General features: G+C 42.7%; 1 protein-coding gene across 1 annotated transcript in view; it reads right to left on the bottom strand.

Annotated features, from left to right (window-relative positions):
- Positions 1 to 13,728: 13,728 nt before the first annotated feature.
- BEND4 (BEN domain containing 4) overlaps positions 13,729 to 16,006 on the bottom strand; it is a 29,154-nt gene continuing 26,876 nt past the window's right edge. Inside the window, exon 5 of the mRNA XM_035005065.1 lies at positions 13,729 to 14,155. Within this exon, the coding sequence (XP_034860956.1) occupies positions 13,938 to 14,155 (218 nt within the window). The 3' untranslated portion in view covers positions 13,729 to 13,937. The remainder of the gene's footprint in view (positions 14,156 to 16,006) is intronic.

Below are 16,006 nucleotides of genomic sequence, written 5' to 3'. Positions count from 1 at the left end.
AGACAGAACTAATTTTTGTTAGTTTTGGAGTAAGAACCAGAGTGGGTAGAGACCAAAAGCATGATTTGAAAAAGCACTGGATCATTATCTGGTTACTTGTTTGTGAAAGTAGCTTTATTTTTGGAATGAATTTGAGTGGCCGGATTTTAAATATTCTCCCCAAGTATTTTCATGGTTGCGCACTTAGTACCTAGGCAATAGAAACATCTGCTCGCTGAACAGATATGACTAGGGAGTAGAGGCACTGAAACAGCTCCATTTGCCTTTCTGATTAGAGCAGAGGGGAAGGAGGGAGGACAGGGATATGCAGGGAATGATGTGGGTGGCTGAGTCTGCAGCGTGAGCCCGTCTGCAATGTAAATGGGCAGGTTTGTCTGGCTAACAAAATGGGAAGGACTGTTCCTGGCACAGAATAATTGTCCTTCAAAAATGTTCCTTTATAAATATTTTTCTTAGTATACTATAAAGTTTTTAATATTAAAGAACCACCAGATTGAAGCTTGGCAGAATTCTGAGAAGGTACATCCATTCATTTTTAGGGTATCATGGGGGAACAAAGCTGCTTTGTTTCAATAATGATGTAGCACAATGCTTTTTTAATAGTGGAATTTTCATTTTGAAAATGGCTCATCCATTTGTCTTTCTAATACCCTCTTTACGGACTAATAATTTGGCCGTTTCATTTTAGTATTTTAGAGCAGTATATTTTACTCTGAAGTCTTTCCTATGTAGACAACAAGTGCTCTCAGGAGAAATGAAGAACTGTAAGATAAGCTATCAAGGAAAAGGTGGTTCTGAGCAGAGGAGAAGAAGGTTCTAGATTAAGAGTTCTTAACACGAAGACCACGGATAAGCTATAGGAGATTCAAGGATCCCTGGGAATGCCTTGGAAAATCCTGAGTGTCTGTTCATCTAGGGAGAAAGTCTCTAGTTTTTATAGGATACTCAGAGTGCTCCTGACACAAAAGGGTTAGAATCACTCTTGTCATAGGAGTCAGCAGTAGACTGAGTTACACTGTAGTTACAAACTAAACCTGAGATCTTGGGAGCTTAAAACCACACTTGGTTCTCACTTCTTACGTTACTTCTTCTAGCTCCTGTCAGACAACAGACACTGGAGCTCTCTCTGCTCAAAGGCTCATAGGTAGGATCCCAGAGAGGGAAGGAATCAGGTCCCCTGGATATCACATGTCTGTACCTCTGGGCAAGTGCCTCATTCTTCCTTATCCATCAGATTCCTGCCCTCATTGCACGCAAAGAGGGGACAGAACCCTGGTGGGGAAGTGACGGCAAGGTTGAGAAGACAGATTCTATGGATAAGTTAGAACAGAGAGTTTGAAACGTTTTTGTGAGTGTGGGGCAGGGACGGGGGCAATGGTGACAGGAAGGGGTAAAGGAGGTGTCTTATTTCTGAAGATAGATTTTGAACACTACGATTTACATTCCAGGAAGCATTCTAATATACTTATTATCTGTAATTCATTTATTTCCAGACAGAAATAGCTTTTAATAATAAAGCCCTGTTACAATAAATTTTCAAAGATAAGTGCAAAGACAAGAACAGAAAAGATGGTTGATGGTGGTAGAGAATAAACATACTAGAGGAGCTGAGCCATAGGAAGATACAACCGAGATACAACTTAACACTGGGCTTCCTGGCAGCCAAGGCAATAAGAAGTTTGCACAAGTGGTTGTAAAACCATGGTTCCATTATTTTGATATTCATTTAGGCACTGCTAGTAAATAGGTGCATGAACTTGAGAAAGTTACTAGAATTTTCTGGGCCTTACTTTTCCTTAAGTGATGGTAATTCCTGTTCCATCAGAAGATTTTGAAATTCCTTCTATCTGTAACTTCTCCATTATTAATGACATTTCAGGAAAAAGGCTTGTTTTATACTTTTCACCAGGATTAGACACTTCTTCATTAAACAAATGTTTTATAGTTCCTTGGAGATTCATAAGAATTTTCCTCATTAAATATCCCTAAAGAGAAATGTGACAGAGTTCCCCAATATTTACCAATTCCAGGGCTATCATATATTTCATATATTATGTGCCTAGTTTTGGCTTTGACATTCTTCTGCAGTCACAGAAAAAGTCTATCCAAAAATACACCAGAAACCGAAAGGGTAATTATTTAGCACAAAATGCTAATAGAAAACACAATACAACCCACAATCAAACACATTATTATGTTTTTTTTTCAATTGAATTGAAAATGCTTCTGTGTTGCCAGGAAGGAGAATGAATCATTGTCGATGGTACAAAAAAAGAGACAGAGTAGAAGACATTTCATACCTCTGTTCCTCCTATCTCCCCAGGGCCTGAATTTCTCCTTAGAATCTGGCAGAGGCTGAAGAGTCTCTGTTTTTATTTTTTTTTTAAGATTGTTTTTTCTATTTATTTATTTGACAGAGAGAGACACAGCGAGAGAGGGAACACAAGCAGGGGGAGTGGGAGAGGGAGAAGCAGGCTCCCCGCTGAGCAGGGAGCCCGATGCGGGGCTCGATCCCAGGACCCCAGGATCCCAGGATCATGACCTGAGCTGAAGGCAGATGCTTAACGACTGAGCCACCCAGGCGCCCCTGTTTTTAGTCTCTTATTGTTGGGAAGAGGACCCTAGGTTTTAAAAAATGCCGGTATTTATAGTTCCGTGTTCTGGTCCCTGTGCTGTTCTTCAACCACACAGCCTACTGTTATATTTCATTTTCATTATTGGTATTCTTAAGTATTTTTGTGCTTTGATGAATTTTGATTTTTATGACTAAAGAAAGTAAAAAAGATCAGGATCAATCTGGTCTATAACATTTTTGGGAAATGAGAATGAATGTTTATCTTAAAGCTGTATTTCAAAACCACTGCAGAAGCCAATTAATTAAAATTTGACATTTGATAAGCACAAAGACTCAGATTCTATTTTTAGACGTATTTCATTCCACCTTACTGATGACTGATTGACCGAAGCATTGTTTCTTAAACATCAAGACCAGTGCATCCAGAGGGCTGTTAGCTGAGGCACTGAGGCTGGGTCTCTAATGAGCTTTAACACTGAAGCGAACCAAGCCTCACTGGGGACCCAGAAATTGCACCGATATTCATCTGTGCCTTCTTTTCAGGATTTCATGTGGCAAGTCTTCTCAGACCAAATCGAGACAGAGAGTACAGTTTGACCAGCCAGAGCTGGGTAGAGGTAAGAGGTAGTTGCTGTCTTAGCCTCGTTGTTGCAACTTTTTTTCTCAGCCTCGCAAGTCTTTCAGATATTACCTTCAAAGATGAGTTTTACCGAAGTAGGTCAAACCTCTGCTTCTTACCTGCGGTGGGACCGCCCGGATGGGTGCCTTGGCTTCACCACTTCGGCACGGCTAGCTCTGTCATCTTGGGAACTTCTCTCTGTCGGTTTATTCATCCAGAGTGGGGGGACAATACTACTTTCCCCCAAAGACTCATAAAGAGGATTCAGCGTGATCATGTTAGTGAAACACTTAACCTGCTGATTAAATAAATGTCCAACTATTCCAATTTCCTAGGAATTACAAGTCATTTATGGAAAGACGTCAACTCTCAGGATTCCAATGAGGTGGAACCCAAGAGCTCTTAGGACCATCAGACTAGTCTCCATGATCATATCTGTTGTGCCTCCCATCTTCCCTTTCTCCTTTCTCCCCCGGCTCGGTGTCCCAAGATGCTGACTTGTATGGCTATAAATGGGTTCCCTGCCTCTGGTTTCCAGATGCTTTCAGCTAGGGGGGAGCGGCAGCAGGAGACGGAAAAGAGGAGGGCGATCAGGGTGCTGATTCCTCCTGCTCCGTCCCCTAGGCTCTGCCAAGTCTAACGGGGCTTCTCACAGGGAGATCATGTTTCCTGGTGAGGAGCCTTCTCCACAGTCCTCTCTAATCCCAGTGCCACCCGTCACTCACTCGGTCTGCCCCTCCTGGCTGACACCCCCCTGCTGGTGCCGGGTCTGGACACTACTCTCCCTCTGAGCTGCAGTCCGACCCGCCCAGACCTTCTTACCGAATGTCTTCATTAAACACTCCTCAAGTGCACGGGGCCATCTGTTTGCTGACAGACTGCCTGAAACACCAGGTGTGTACCACCAGGACTGTGTCTATGTGGGGTCTGAACAGCAGCTTTGGCGGGGGAGGAGGAAAAGAGAAAACAAGAATAATTCAAAAAGGACTTGGGAGTACCATAAATCCTATGAACCAATCTTGCCCTGAATTGGCATGTACTTTGGCAGAGACAGTCAGCTCGAGCTGTCTCGGTAGGACAGAGACACAGGCTCAGTGGCACGGTCTCTCGTTTTGTGCGGGAGTAAGCTTTTTGAATATAGCTTTATTTGGAGGAACAAGTTGCACGGTGGAACTTGGGGTTTTCTCATAATTCATAATAGGTCTTTGTCATTTTCTTCCAAATAAGGATCCAGCCATGGGTGGTATCACTTTGGTTCTTGGGATGTGATGCTTGAAATAGTGCCAGGCACATCGGGCTCTCCATACATCTACTGTGTGAATGATAATCAACTTTAAAGGGATTGTATCATAATACATTTGGTTCCTTCATTATGTAAACCATGCACTGAGCAGCATACTCTAAAATTGACCTACCTGGTATTTTGACTATTCAGAATAGTTCTTATACATGGAGCCCTAGAAACGTGGCCTTCTTTGTCTGGCTTCTCATTCTTCCCGGGTCCGTTCATGTTGTAGGAGGTATTGCTGTCTCACTCCTTCTTTATGGTTGAATAATATTCCATTGTGTGGCTACACATTACACATTTTTTTTTTTTAACGCCACATTTTGTTTATCCATTCATCAATTGATGGACATTTGAGTTGTTTCCACTTTTTGGCCATTATCAAGAATGGTCCTGTGAACATCTGTATGCAACATTTTTAATTCTCTTAAGTATATACCTATGAGTAGAATTGCTGGGTCACGTATTGACTCTTAACGTTTCAAGCAACTGCCAGACTGTTTTTCAAAACGACTGCACCATTTTACATTCCTACCAGCAAGGTATGAAGGTTTCAATAGCTCTATATCCTTGTCAACATTTGTTATTGTGTGTCATTTTCATTGTAGCTATCCTAGTGAAGTGGTATTCCATTGTGGTTTGATTTACATTTCCCTAATGACTAATGATGTTAAGCATCTTTTCATGTGCTTATTGGCCATTTATACATCTTTCTTGGAGAATGTGTATTCTTTCTTTGCCCACTTTTAATTGGGCTATTTGTCTTTATTGTTGAATTATGAGTTCTATATATTCTGACTACAAGTCTCTTATCAGGTATATGATTTGCAAATATTTTCTCCTAGTTTGTGGGTTGTCTTTTCGTTCTTCATAGTGTTGTTCTCTGAAGTCCAGTTAATCTATTTTTTTCAATGTTGCTTATGCTTTTGGGTTTCAAATTGAAGATGCTATTTCCTTATCCAAGATCATGAAAATTTAATACTATGGTTTCTTCTAAAAGTTCTGTAATTTTAGCTCTTTCATTTAGGTCTATCCTCCTCTGATTCATTTTTTGCATATGGTTTTGAGGTAGAGGTCCAACTACATTTTTTTTTTTATTAAGTAGTCTCTATCCCAAACATGTGGCTTGAACTCTCATCCCCAAGATCAAGAGTTGCAAACTCTACCGACTGAGCCAGCGAGACACCCCTCCAACTGCATTTTTTTTTTTTAAAGATTTTATTTATTTATTTGAGACAGAGAGAATGAGATACAGAGAGCATGAGAGGGAGGAGGGTCAGAGGGAGAAGCAGACTCCCTGCCGAGCAGGGAGCCCGATGCGGGACTCGATCCCGGGACTCCAGGATCATGACCTGAGCCGAAGGCAGTCGCTCAACCAACTGAGCCACCCAGGCGCCCTCCAACTGCATTTTTAAAAAATTTTGAGAGCGAGCACATACGCGTGAGTGGGGGGAGGAGCAGAGGGAGAGGGACAAGCTGACTCTGTAGTGACCTCAAACCCTGACGCAGGGCTCGATCCCATGACTCTGAGATCATGACCTGAGCCGAAACTAAGTTGGACACTTAACTGATTGAGCCACCCAGGCGCCCCCAACTGCATTTGTTCTGATGAGGAGATCATGTCACGTGATCCCACCACCATTTGTTGAAAAGGCTATTCTTTCTCCATTCAACTGTCTGGCATTTTGTTAACAATCAATTGAACATAAATGTAAGGACGTCTATCTGTTGGCTATGTGGGCTTCCTGCATTTCCATATGAATTTTAGGATCAGCTTGTCAATTTCTGCAAAGAATTCTCCTGAGATTTGAATAGGAATTGCAATGAATCTATAGATCATTTCCAGGAGTATTGCCATCTTAATATTATATTAACTCTTGCACTCCATTATCATTATTATTTAGATCTTTTAAAATTCCTTCCATTGATGTTTTGTAGTTTTCAGTGTACAAGTCTGGCACTTATTAAATTTATTCTTAAGTATATTATTCTTTCCAATATTATTATAAATGGAATTGTCCTTAAATTCATTTTCAAGTTGTCTGTTGCTGGTGTATAGAAATACAATTGATTTTTGAATATTGATCTTATATCTTGCAACCTGGATGAATTTGTTCCTAATACTTTTTCAAGTATTTAAATCTGAAGCTTTACCCTGTGTGTCTGGGGTTAATATTCAAAATATTTGAGAACATTTGTAGGTTTGAAAATATTTAAAAACTCAAAGTTACTTAACAATCCTCTTTTAATGTTTTAGAATAAAATAATTTAAATTCCATTGTAATTGACATCCCAATTGAAACCCAAATTATTTGGACTAAATTACTGCTTCATCCAAAACACCTCGTTGAAATGTTGCATCTTCTAGTGAAAAAAATCACATCTTTAGATTTTCCCTAAAATGAAACAAGTCTTTTTAGTTTTTACTTAGTCTGATTTATGAAATGACATTTACCCAATTTTATAATTCTATAATGGCTGATGTCAGATTCATATTTTATATAATAACTAAATGTGGGAAGCCACAATCATGCCACTTTATTTAGCCGTAACTATTCTGGTTTTGTACTCAGATCACTGTTCAAAAACCATAAACAATCAACATTTGTTCATTTTTAAAGGTCATGAGTAGCAGCCGTAGGATTTTTTCCTCCCCAATAGAAGGGTGCTGTCGTGTAGGAAACAGGCCGTGTGAAGTGCGAACATACAGAAAAACACAGCGTAGAAGTCCTCTCGGCTCCCACGTTACTCTCCATCATCACTGCTTGTCCTTCTTGGTCACGAGATCAAATGACTTTTTTGGATGATTTCTGATCCATTCCCTGACATAACTTGAGTATCTTTTATTTGGGTTTTAAGTATATAATATTTTCTTGGCATTCAGAGATAAGCAGAAAAGCCTTAGTTTCAGGGGGCATAAAGTTCTTCAAAAAAAACCAAAAACAAACAGAAAAGCTTCTTCAATGAATTGGAGAAAGATGCAGAAACACTTAACAGAGACTTGACATTTATTGTGCAATTTTATCTCCAACAGAACATGTGGCATTCTAGAGGTATATGAGGTAATAAAATCAATACTCCAATTAGAACACCTGAAATAACTGGCTCTAGTAACAAATGTTTCTTATAATTAAAAATATTGAATGTTTAAAAAACTCTTATAACATTTTAAGTCCCTAAAAGAAATGTGCCTAACACTTAAAAAATGACTTACTTTTCTATATAAATTGTTCACAAAAAAATCTTGCTATTCTATATTACACTATGCATTTATAGTTTTATTAACATATCCCTAGTGGGTATTAATTCTACACAGTACAATCAAATAGAAATTATTCATAGAGAATCAACAAGACTCCAACAATAAAAATATTAGGATCAATGGATCTGTCACAGTTTTTCCACAAGTGTTCATCATAGAAAATAGAGTAAAGGCAAGTTGGCCCCAGGGTTAGGCTGCTACATGAAGTTCCAGAGAGGAGAGACGGAGAGCGATGCTTACACTGGGCAGAGTCGGGCTGGACCAGTGGCCTTGAACGTTTCAGGACCCACCTCACGGTCTGGCATGCCCTGTTCCCAAGAAACACAAAAGCCAGGCCTGCGTGGCCGGGCAGGCTCTTGAACTTAAACACAGCCAGAGAGATGTTAAAGCCATCACGACAGGAAAGAATCGACAGATTACTGTATTTTCCTACAAAATCTTCACAACAGGTCTCACAGTGACATCATAAATGAAGTCCCTCTCTTCCAAACCAGACTTACCAATTCTAAGGCTACAAATACAACAAATGTGAAAAAGCGAATGAAACATTAGCTAACTGATGCCCAGTGCCATTTCTAACACCTAGGAGTTCCCAAAGATTATCACTTCACTGAGTTCGAATTTTTCTTTTATATCCCTGCATTTTTGTACAGGAAACCTATGAAACAAATGTGAACAAATTAGCAATTTTAATTTATTCACTGCTTTAGAACTTCTTCAACATGGAATCTTACGTTAAGTCAAGTCTTACGCAGCAACCCGGGCAGTTACCAGAGTAGATATGGTTTATAAGGTCCTATTTAAGCATCAACATACCTTAAAGATAGTTTTTAGTAACACAAATATCATCTTTCCCTTGATGCTATAAATTAAACAAAATCCATTCCAAAGTGTTGATGGGTTTTGACAACTCTGCGTTGACTACTGGGGAAAACTGAACTAGTCACCCTGTTTACTAAGCCCAAAGTAATCCTCTTGTTAGCGGAGCACCTCGGGCAGTGTCTTTATGGATCAACTGGGACAACAGTAACCGCCTCAGAGGGTGGCCGTGCGGATTAAAAGGAGACAATGCACTAAAGTGCTTTGCAGAGTACCTGCAAAACAAGAACTCAATGACTATCAGCTACAGTTAGTACAGTGGTTGTTGTGAGTGGCTTGCGGGTGTGGGCCTCAACAGTTTTCCAACGTGGCCAGCACCCACGTGGCCATTTGTACTCGGGCAATTATTCTAAAGGAGTCTTCTTAGTAGATGCATTTTCATTATAATTTGGGGAACTGTGATTCACCGAACACCTAGACCGCGTATCAGTCAGCTCTAGAGGGTCACAAGGAAAGTTCATCTGGCCACCTGTAGCACAGAGATTTGGTAAATTCAGAGCTTCAGTAGGCAAACTGACCAAGCTGGTCATTAGGTACACCAAGCCCAGTCCTCTCAGTGTCTCCTGCAACTGAACACACCATGGAGGGTGAGAGCGGTCTCTCATGTGCAGACGCTGCCTGTTCTGGTTCTGCACTTTACACACGAGGAAGCTAGGACTGGTGGCTTGGTATTCTTGCACTCAGCTGTCGGCTATCGGTCCTTCACTCTCTAAAAAACACAAATGCTACTTACTGGCTGACAATGCAAGTGACTTTGCAGAGGGCCATCAGCTGGGGAGCATCTTCCTACCTTATCCCAAGGGAAGTGATTATTTTTATCCAGTACTTACACGATGGAAAGCAGCCATCACTCTGTTTACAAAAATATATCATAACGCTACATACCGCTGTTTGGACACATTTGCACTAGAGTTCTGACTCAAGCGGTCTAGCTGACATGTTTTACCAAGCAGTTACGGCAAGTGTTGCCACATTAAACATACACCAGCAAGACTTGTGCCATATGTGCAAAATCGTTTTCTATTACATTTCTAGAAATTTGTATGAGAGCGCTCAAAAATTATAGATCTGTACTGTGAAATGACATAGCACTGAATGAGAAAAGTTAGGTTTAAATCTTTTCTAAAAATAAACTTATCCAAGAATGAGATCTTAACAAACGACTGAAATCTAAGAAAAAACTAAGGAGGTAGTTGGTGGGTATCAGGTTTAGATTCTAGAGCACAAGTTATAGGATGAAATCCAAATGAGGGCAAACATAGGTTTGCTTTTCTGAAAACCGTGCGTGTTTCATTTCACATGATGCTCCATCCATTTTCTGAGAGCAACAGGAGGGAGGGCAAGACATTAAAGGTGGTAGGAAAATGTAGAAACCACGAACCTGTAGATTCCCAAGTTTGTATTTTTGTCTAGATTTGGGGAAAACGCCTGATGTTACAGGAATAGCTACTGGACTAAAAAAAGCATTCCCCACATCTGACATGTGGAGTAGTTGGACCAAGTAATACCCTCTAACAATTTATACCTCTATAATCCTTATAAATCTTAGGTCAAAGTGTCTATGACTAATGAAGGGCCAAGAAAGACCCAGAATATAAATTCACCCACTTGCTCTCCAGCTGTGAAGTGGCCGCACACATCTCTCAATTCCCTCACCGAAAGAGAGGGCAGCACGTTTCTGCACACACCCTGTCATTATCCTCCTACATCCCTAGTGAAACCTTATGAAACACCAATGGTGACAGGAACCCGAACCCTGTGGCGGAAATTGGGAACGCTAACAGAGAGTTGCTCAGGTTCCAGGGCGGGATGAAATACTTTCAAGTAAAAGGGGAAGGTACAAACTTTCAAGTTTACAGATTTCCTCCAAAGCATTTAACACTGGGGTGAGTAAACCGTGACACTGTGGGCGGCACAGCTTTAAGAGACCGTGAGAAGTGTGCCTCTAGGAAAACCGCTCCCAGACCAGTGCTCCCCTCCACGGCTTCCTGGCCTACGTCCTCTGATGTGGGTCCCTGGAGGGTTGTCCTGAGCCCAGTGGAACGGCACCTGGGCCTTCGGGTCAGTTTGAAAAGTAGGCATACTCTTTGTGATATCATTTTAAGTTGGGAAATCACAGGACACATCAAGACACTCACCGCTGAAGACTCTTCTGATCGCCGCGCCCATGGAACACCCCGCAAACAGATGACAGTGCCAAGCTGAGCCCTGCATGTCAGGCCAGCCCCGTGACCTCCCTCTCTCATCAAGGACATGGAGCACAGCGGCATCCTGAGCAGCTTTAATTCAACCCATTTTACACCAGTGCTAAAAGGACTCAAGGAGGATTCTACAAGCTGACACAAGACGAAGTTTCCAGGCATGAGCAATCTGTCCAGCTGCCAAAGAAAGGTAGAGACTCAACTCAAGAAAGCAAGCAGCACCCTCAGGTCTCCAAAGAGACCAAGAGAAAGGAAGACAGAGCAGGGACAGCATCCGGTCTTCCTGGTGGTGAGCTTTTACAACCTCGCTCTGTAGGGGGCACAGCGGTCCCACCACAAGTACGTGAACATCCCTTGCGAGGCCTGATCTGAAAGTGAGGCGGCCATGAGGCCCCCACCCTGAAGCAGCCGGAATCGGCGGGCGGCACGGACCGCACCCTCAGGAGAGGAGACGGCCCCGTATCTCCTCAGATGCAGTGCCACACCCCCAGGGACTGTCAGCGTCTGGCTCAGGCAGTGGCCGCACACACACACACACGCACACACACACGCACACGCACACACACACGGCGGAGAACGTCATGGACACCTGACCCAGGGCAACTGGTCTTAGGCCCCGGGCCTGGGAGACGCATCCGAACTGGCCGTGCAGTGCTGAGGAAGCCAGTCACCCGCCTGGGTCTTGGTTTCCTCATGTGCTAAGAGATGGCTCACATTGCTGAATACTGGGAAACGGCAGCTAGAGAAATCAGTCACCTGGAGTGGGGGGGACGGGAGGGAGACCAGATGTGCCTGGGGAGCTCGGGAGGCAGATCTACCCTAGTAGCCTTCTCAGGGGCTGCTAATTACAGCCAAACCGAAGGTTCCCGTCGCCCCCTCTCACAGTGGTGGTGCGAGCCCTTCATCTTTAGGCACGCCGACCCACAGGGCTATGGGGACGCAGAGCAGAGATGCTCTCATCATCCCCTGTGGTCAAGGCCAGCACAACACAGAGCACCACGAAAATGCTTCGATGTGAAGATGTGCTGAATTCTCAAGCTTGCAGGAAAAAGAGTTGGAAGTGTTTTTTGAACAGTGGTCAAATATTGTTGCTAAAGGGAAAAAAAAAAAAAGGACATTGCCCTCAGCAGTAAGGATAACTAGAGCCTAATGCAAAAAAATCAAAGGTAAGATGGAAAGACAGAGAAGGTTATGGTGATAGTTTGCATCTGGCCAAGATTTCCTGTCACTAAAGGATCTTGTAAGGCACTGACTTCTCAGACCTCTGAAAACTCCTCAAAGAATCTCTTTTTCCCTTAGATAGCCAAAGATAGTAGTCTCCTGGTTCCCCTAACCAACATCACATTTGCCCTTAACCTTTCCTTTACTTACAAATTTTAGCTAACTTGCCCAAAACAGGATTGACGTATTAGTTCTCCCCACACCACTGAACAGATCTGACAAAGGACCATCTCTATAAACATTAAACTTTTCAATGGATGAAACTAATAATCCTAACAAAAGCTAAAGACAGACCTATTTCCAGGACCGTGCATATTGTTGGTGCTAATTATCAAACATAAAGGATAATTTACTGTCACAAAAAATGGTTACAAAAACCACTCTTTATAAACGGATGCTCATAAACCTTAAATGAATTTCCAACCAATTTTCAAAACCCTTAGTCATGTTTGTAGACAACATTAATAACCTTCAATAACTTCTGCCCATTTAGCCCTATGCTCTACAAAGAAAAAAAAAAAAAAGAATGCAATAATCGGATTAGTGTGACAGAGGAAGCTGTTCCTGCCATCCAAACCCGAAGCCCTCAAACACACACACACACACACACACACACGGCAACTGGTCTTAGGCCCCGGGCCTGGGAGATGCATTCGAACTGGCCGTGCAATGCATCTCCACGGTTTGTACGTAAGGAATGCTCCCAAAGATATTAGTAACTTCACAGACGGAGCTCAACCAATTAAATGGGAGAAAACCAGTGAACTTAGCTAGAGCTTGTAGCTCAAGGGAACATGGCGCAGGGGGCGGGAGGGAGGCGCGAAGCAGCAAAACAGTCGGGATGAAACATTTTCACTGGTGACAACAAGAAACAAAAGTTTATGCAAATTCTAAAGATCTACTCAGAGAAAGACCCTCACATTTCAGAGCAATTACAGACAAGCCCATTGCATAGTTGTCAGAATGGCCTTGAAGCTGTATGTATACAATTCCAGAACATCTGGTCAATTCAGTGAATACCATCAGTCACACCACTTGTTTGGTCTTCAGTGCACCAAACAACTAAGTGATTGAAATGCTCATTGCTCAACCCATCACTCTGGCATTACGTCAACAAAGTCTGAGTGAAGGCTATGGAACCTGTGGGTCTATGAACCTACCAAATCAAGCATTTAAAAAGAGTTTTGAACCTTTGGAGGTTTCTTGACTGACATAATGAAAACTTAGTTTGTAAACTCCAGAGATCATGTCATGCCTTTCTGATCAACATGCGGCGGGGGGGGGGGGGGTTCTAAAATAACTGAAAAAACCCCAGGTGATTTCCAACAAATCATTGTCTAGCAGGGACCTCTTTTCTCTGGCTTTTTCATATAGGTCTTGTCAATGTTGAGACAGCACAGTGTCACTTATCCTATTGTCTTTGCTGAAAGTATGAATTCAAGTCTTTGGAAAATATAAAGACAACTATTTAAAGAGAATGTTTGTTCGTTGTCTCTTACAATAACTCCGTGTCTCTATCTTCTCTACTCTAGCCCAGTCTTCTGTGGGGACCAGCTCTGCTCAGGAAGCAGAGCTTACGTGAAGGTTTCAGACAGGTGACCACAGCTCACCTACTATTGTTTTCACCCTCACTGTCTAGCCAGGAATCAATTCAATGCAATTGTGGTTTTTTTTCTTTTTAGAATCTGAAAGCCTGTTGTAGGTTCCATAGACTTCCCCAACAACCCTACGTGGATTTCTATTTGGGAACTGTGGCAGTAGGTCAGAGACTTAAGGTTTGAGATGTGTCAAGTCTGGCAGAAGGACGTGCTTTGGACTCTCAGGTGATGGTAACCGGACACTGACAACTGGAACCCTTGAGAGGACCAGCTGCTACAGTGTCCAGATTTTGTCCACTAATCCCCAGACCCATCCTGAGAATTTTTATTGAAGACCTCATCCTGGGAAGCCTGGTGATCGATCCCTTCGTAAAACGAGCCGCCATTGTGCAGGAAAGTCCCCACCGCCCGCCCCTGCCGGGCGTGCCCCACAGCGTCGCTGAACACTTTGTTGATCTGCTCCTCCGAGGGCATCCACCAGTCGGGGTTGGAGGTACAGTGCATCCTAATGAATTCTGTGGGAATACACAACAATAAAAAGAGAGAGAAAAACAGCTGGTTTTTGCAGAAGATGATGGGCAGGCTGCTTACACATTTACAAAAGCTCTACAAGAAAAGCTTTATGGGAAATCCAACGTGATGTTATGATGATGTCATTTCTTAGACTCAACTAATTACATGTAAGCCTTCTACTCATGTGCAAAAGTAAAAATCATGTTAAGTGAGGTGATGCTCCTAAGGAACATTTGCTATTGAAATGAAAGGTAAATCTGATTTATAAGATGTACTATACATCACGCTTAGTAAAAGTTATGGCATACACTTCAAACCTACATCAGTATCTGCTCACATTTTTAGAATGTTCACTATTTCTGGAAACAGCAAATATCATCAGTATGGTATTCTTTAACCAGCTACTAATTTGCAGATTAAGTGCAGTGAGAGAACAAAATCTCAATGGCTGAGAAACTGCCTCAATTTTGGTTCAGAAGAGATTTCCATGTTTTTAACATGTATTATAGGTCATACTTATTTCTCTAATTGGGATATCCACACATGTACTGACAAATATTTCTTAAGTGAGATTTCCTCTAAATATTTAATTTCACCAGAAAGCAATTAGCATGCCCGGAAGGGTGAATGTATAAAAAGGAACTAAGACTCCAATGAAACAGACTCAGCCTCCCTTTAGGTTGAGCTCACATGATCCTTTCTTCTGTTTTCTCAGGGCATCGGGACACGTACATAACTCCTACCTAGCTATTTTAATATGGACACTTGTAAACTGAATTGAGCATTTTGGAAAAAATTCTAAGTCAAACTCTGTTATTTTTGCACAGCTGACTACAAAATAGTCCAAGGTGACTATTATTTACACACCGTTTCTTCTCCAACAGTGCTCCCTTTACAAGACAACAGGTCTGGTCGCAGGACTGGATTTGTCTGAAATGACTGCGTGAAATCCTGGCCCTATTTGCCCTCAGGAGAAGCTGATGCTCTTCGAGTATTTGGACCCCAAAAATCTCATGAATTGAACCGTGCCCTTCTCAGCAGGCAGAATCTAGCTTAGCAGAGAAGCAGGGGTATCCCCTTCGATACTGTGCCTGAGCTGAGAGCCTCGCTAGCCTCACTGGAGTCCCAGCCCGGGCTGCCTTACTCAAGGGAAAGAACAGTGTTCATTCAGCAACTCCTCCTGCAAAACTGCCAGAATCAGATGGCTTAGCCTAGGGTGCAGGCCTGGGAAGCACTGAAGGATAACTCCCTATTCCTCTTCTGTCCCCCTCCCATCCCTACAGTAAGTTATCTAACAACTGTTGTAGTTTCCCTCGGTCTAGATCCCCCACTCATATCAACACAAGGAAATAAAGGCTAATGGATGAGGACGCTGCGACCCTGGGACCCAGAGAAGGTGCTGCTATGTGACACCCTGTCAACTTCCACTCTCTCCTCGGCATCCGCTGCTGAGACAGGACTTTCTCGGATACTGTGGTAGACTATTAAAAGCTCATTCTGTTGCACAGACAGGACGCATCTTCACAGGCCCTCTTCCCTCTAGGGTCAAACCACCTGCAGGAGCGGTCAGCCTGGAGTCTGGTTCCATTCCAAACTGTTTTCCATCACTAAGTGTCCAACGGTCTGAGGTTTCCTTGGCTGTTCTAATCTTGCTCACCTAACACGGATGTCCACCCCGGAAGTCACCAGGTCTGAGGCTTTATGAAAGGAATCCCATCTGGGTCACAGGAAGGCCCTAGGAGTTCAGCTTTTGGGACAAGCATGTAAATGTTTGGATCAGCCGCCCCTGACACAGACCATTGCCGTTTTTTGCCTCTGGATTCTCCACCCAAGGGCGGGGGGGGGGGGGGGGG

Source organism: Mirounga leonina, unplaced genomic scaffold, assembly GCF_011800145.1.
Source record: "Mirounga leonina isolate KUSES-001 unplaced genomic scaffold, KU_Mleo_1.0 Mir_129, whole genome shotgun sequence".
NCBI lineage: Eukaryota > Metazoa > Chordata > Mammalia > Carnivora > Phocidae > Mirounga > Mirounga leonina.
This window is presented reverse-complemented; position numbering and strand designations above follow the sequence as displayed.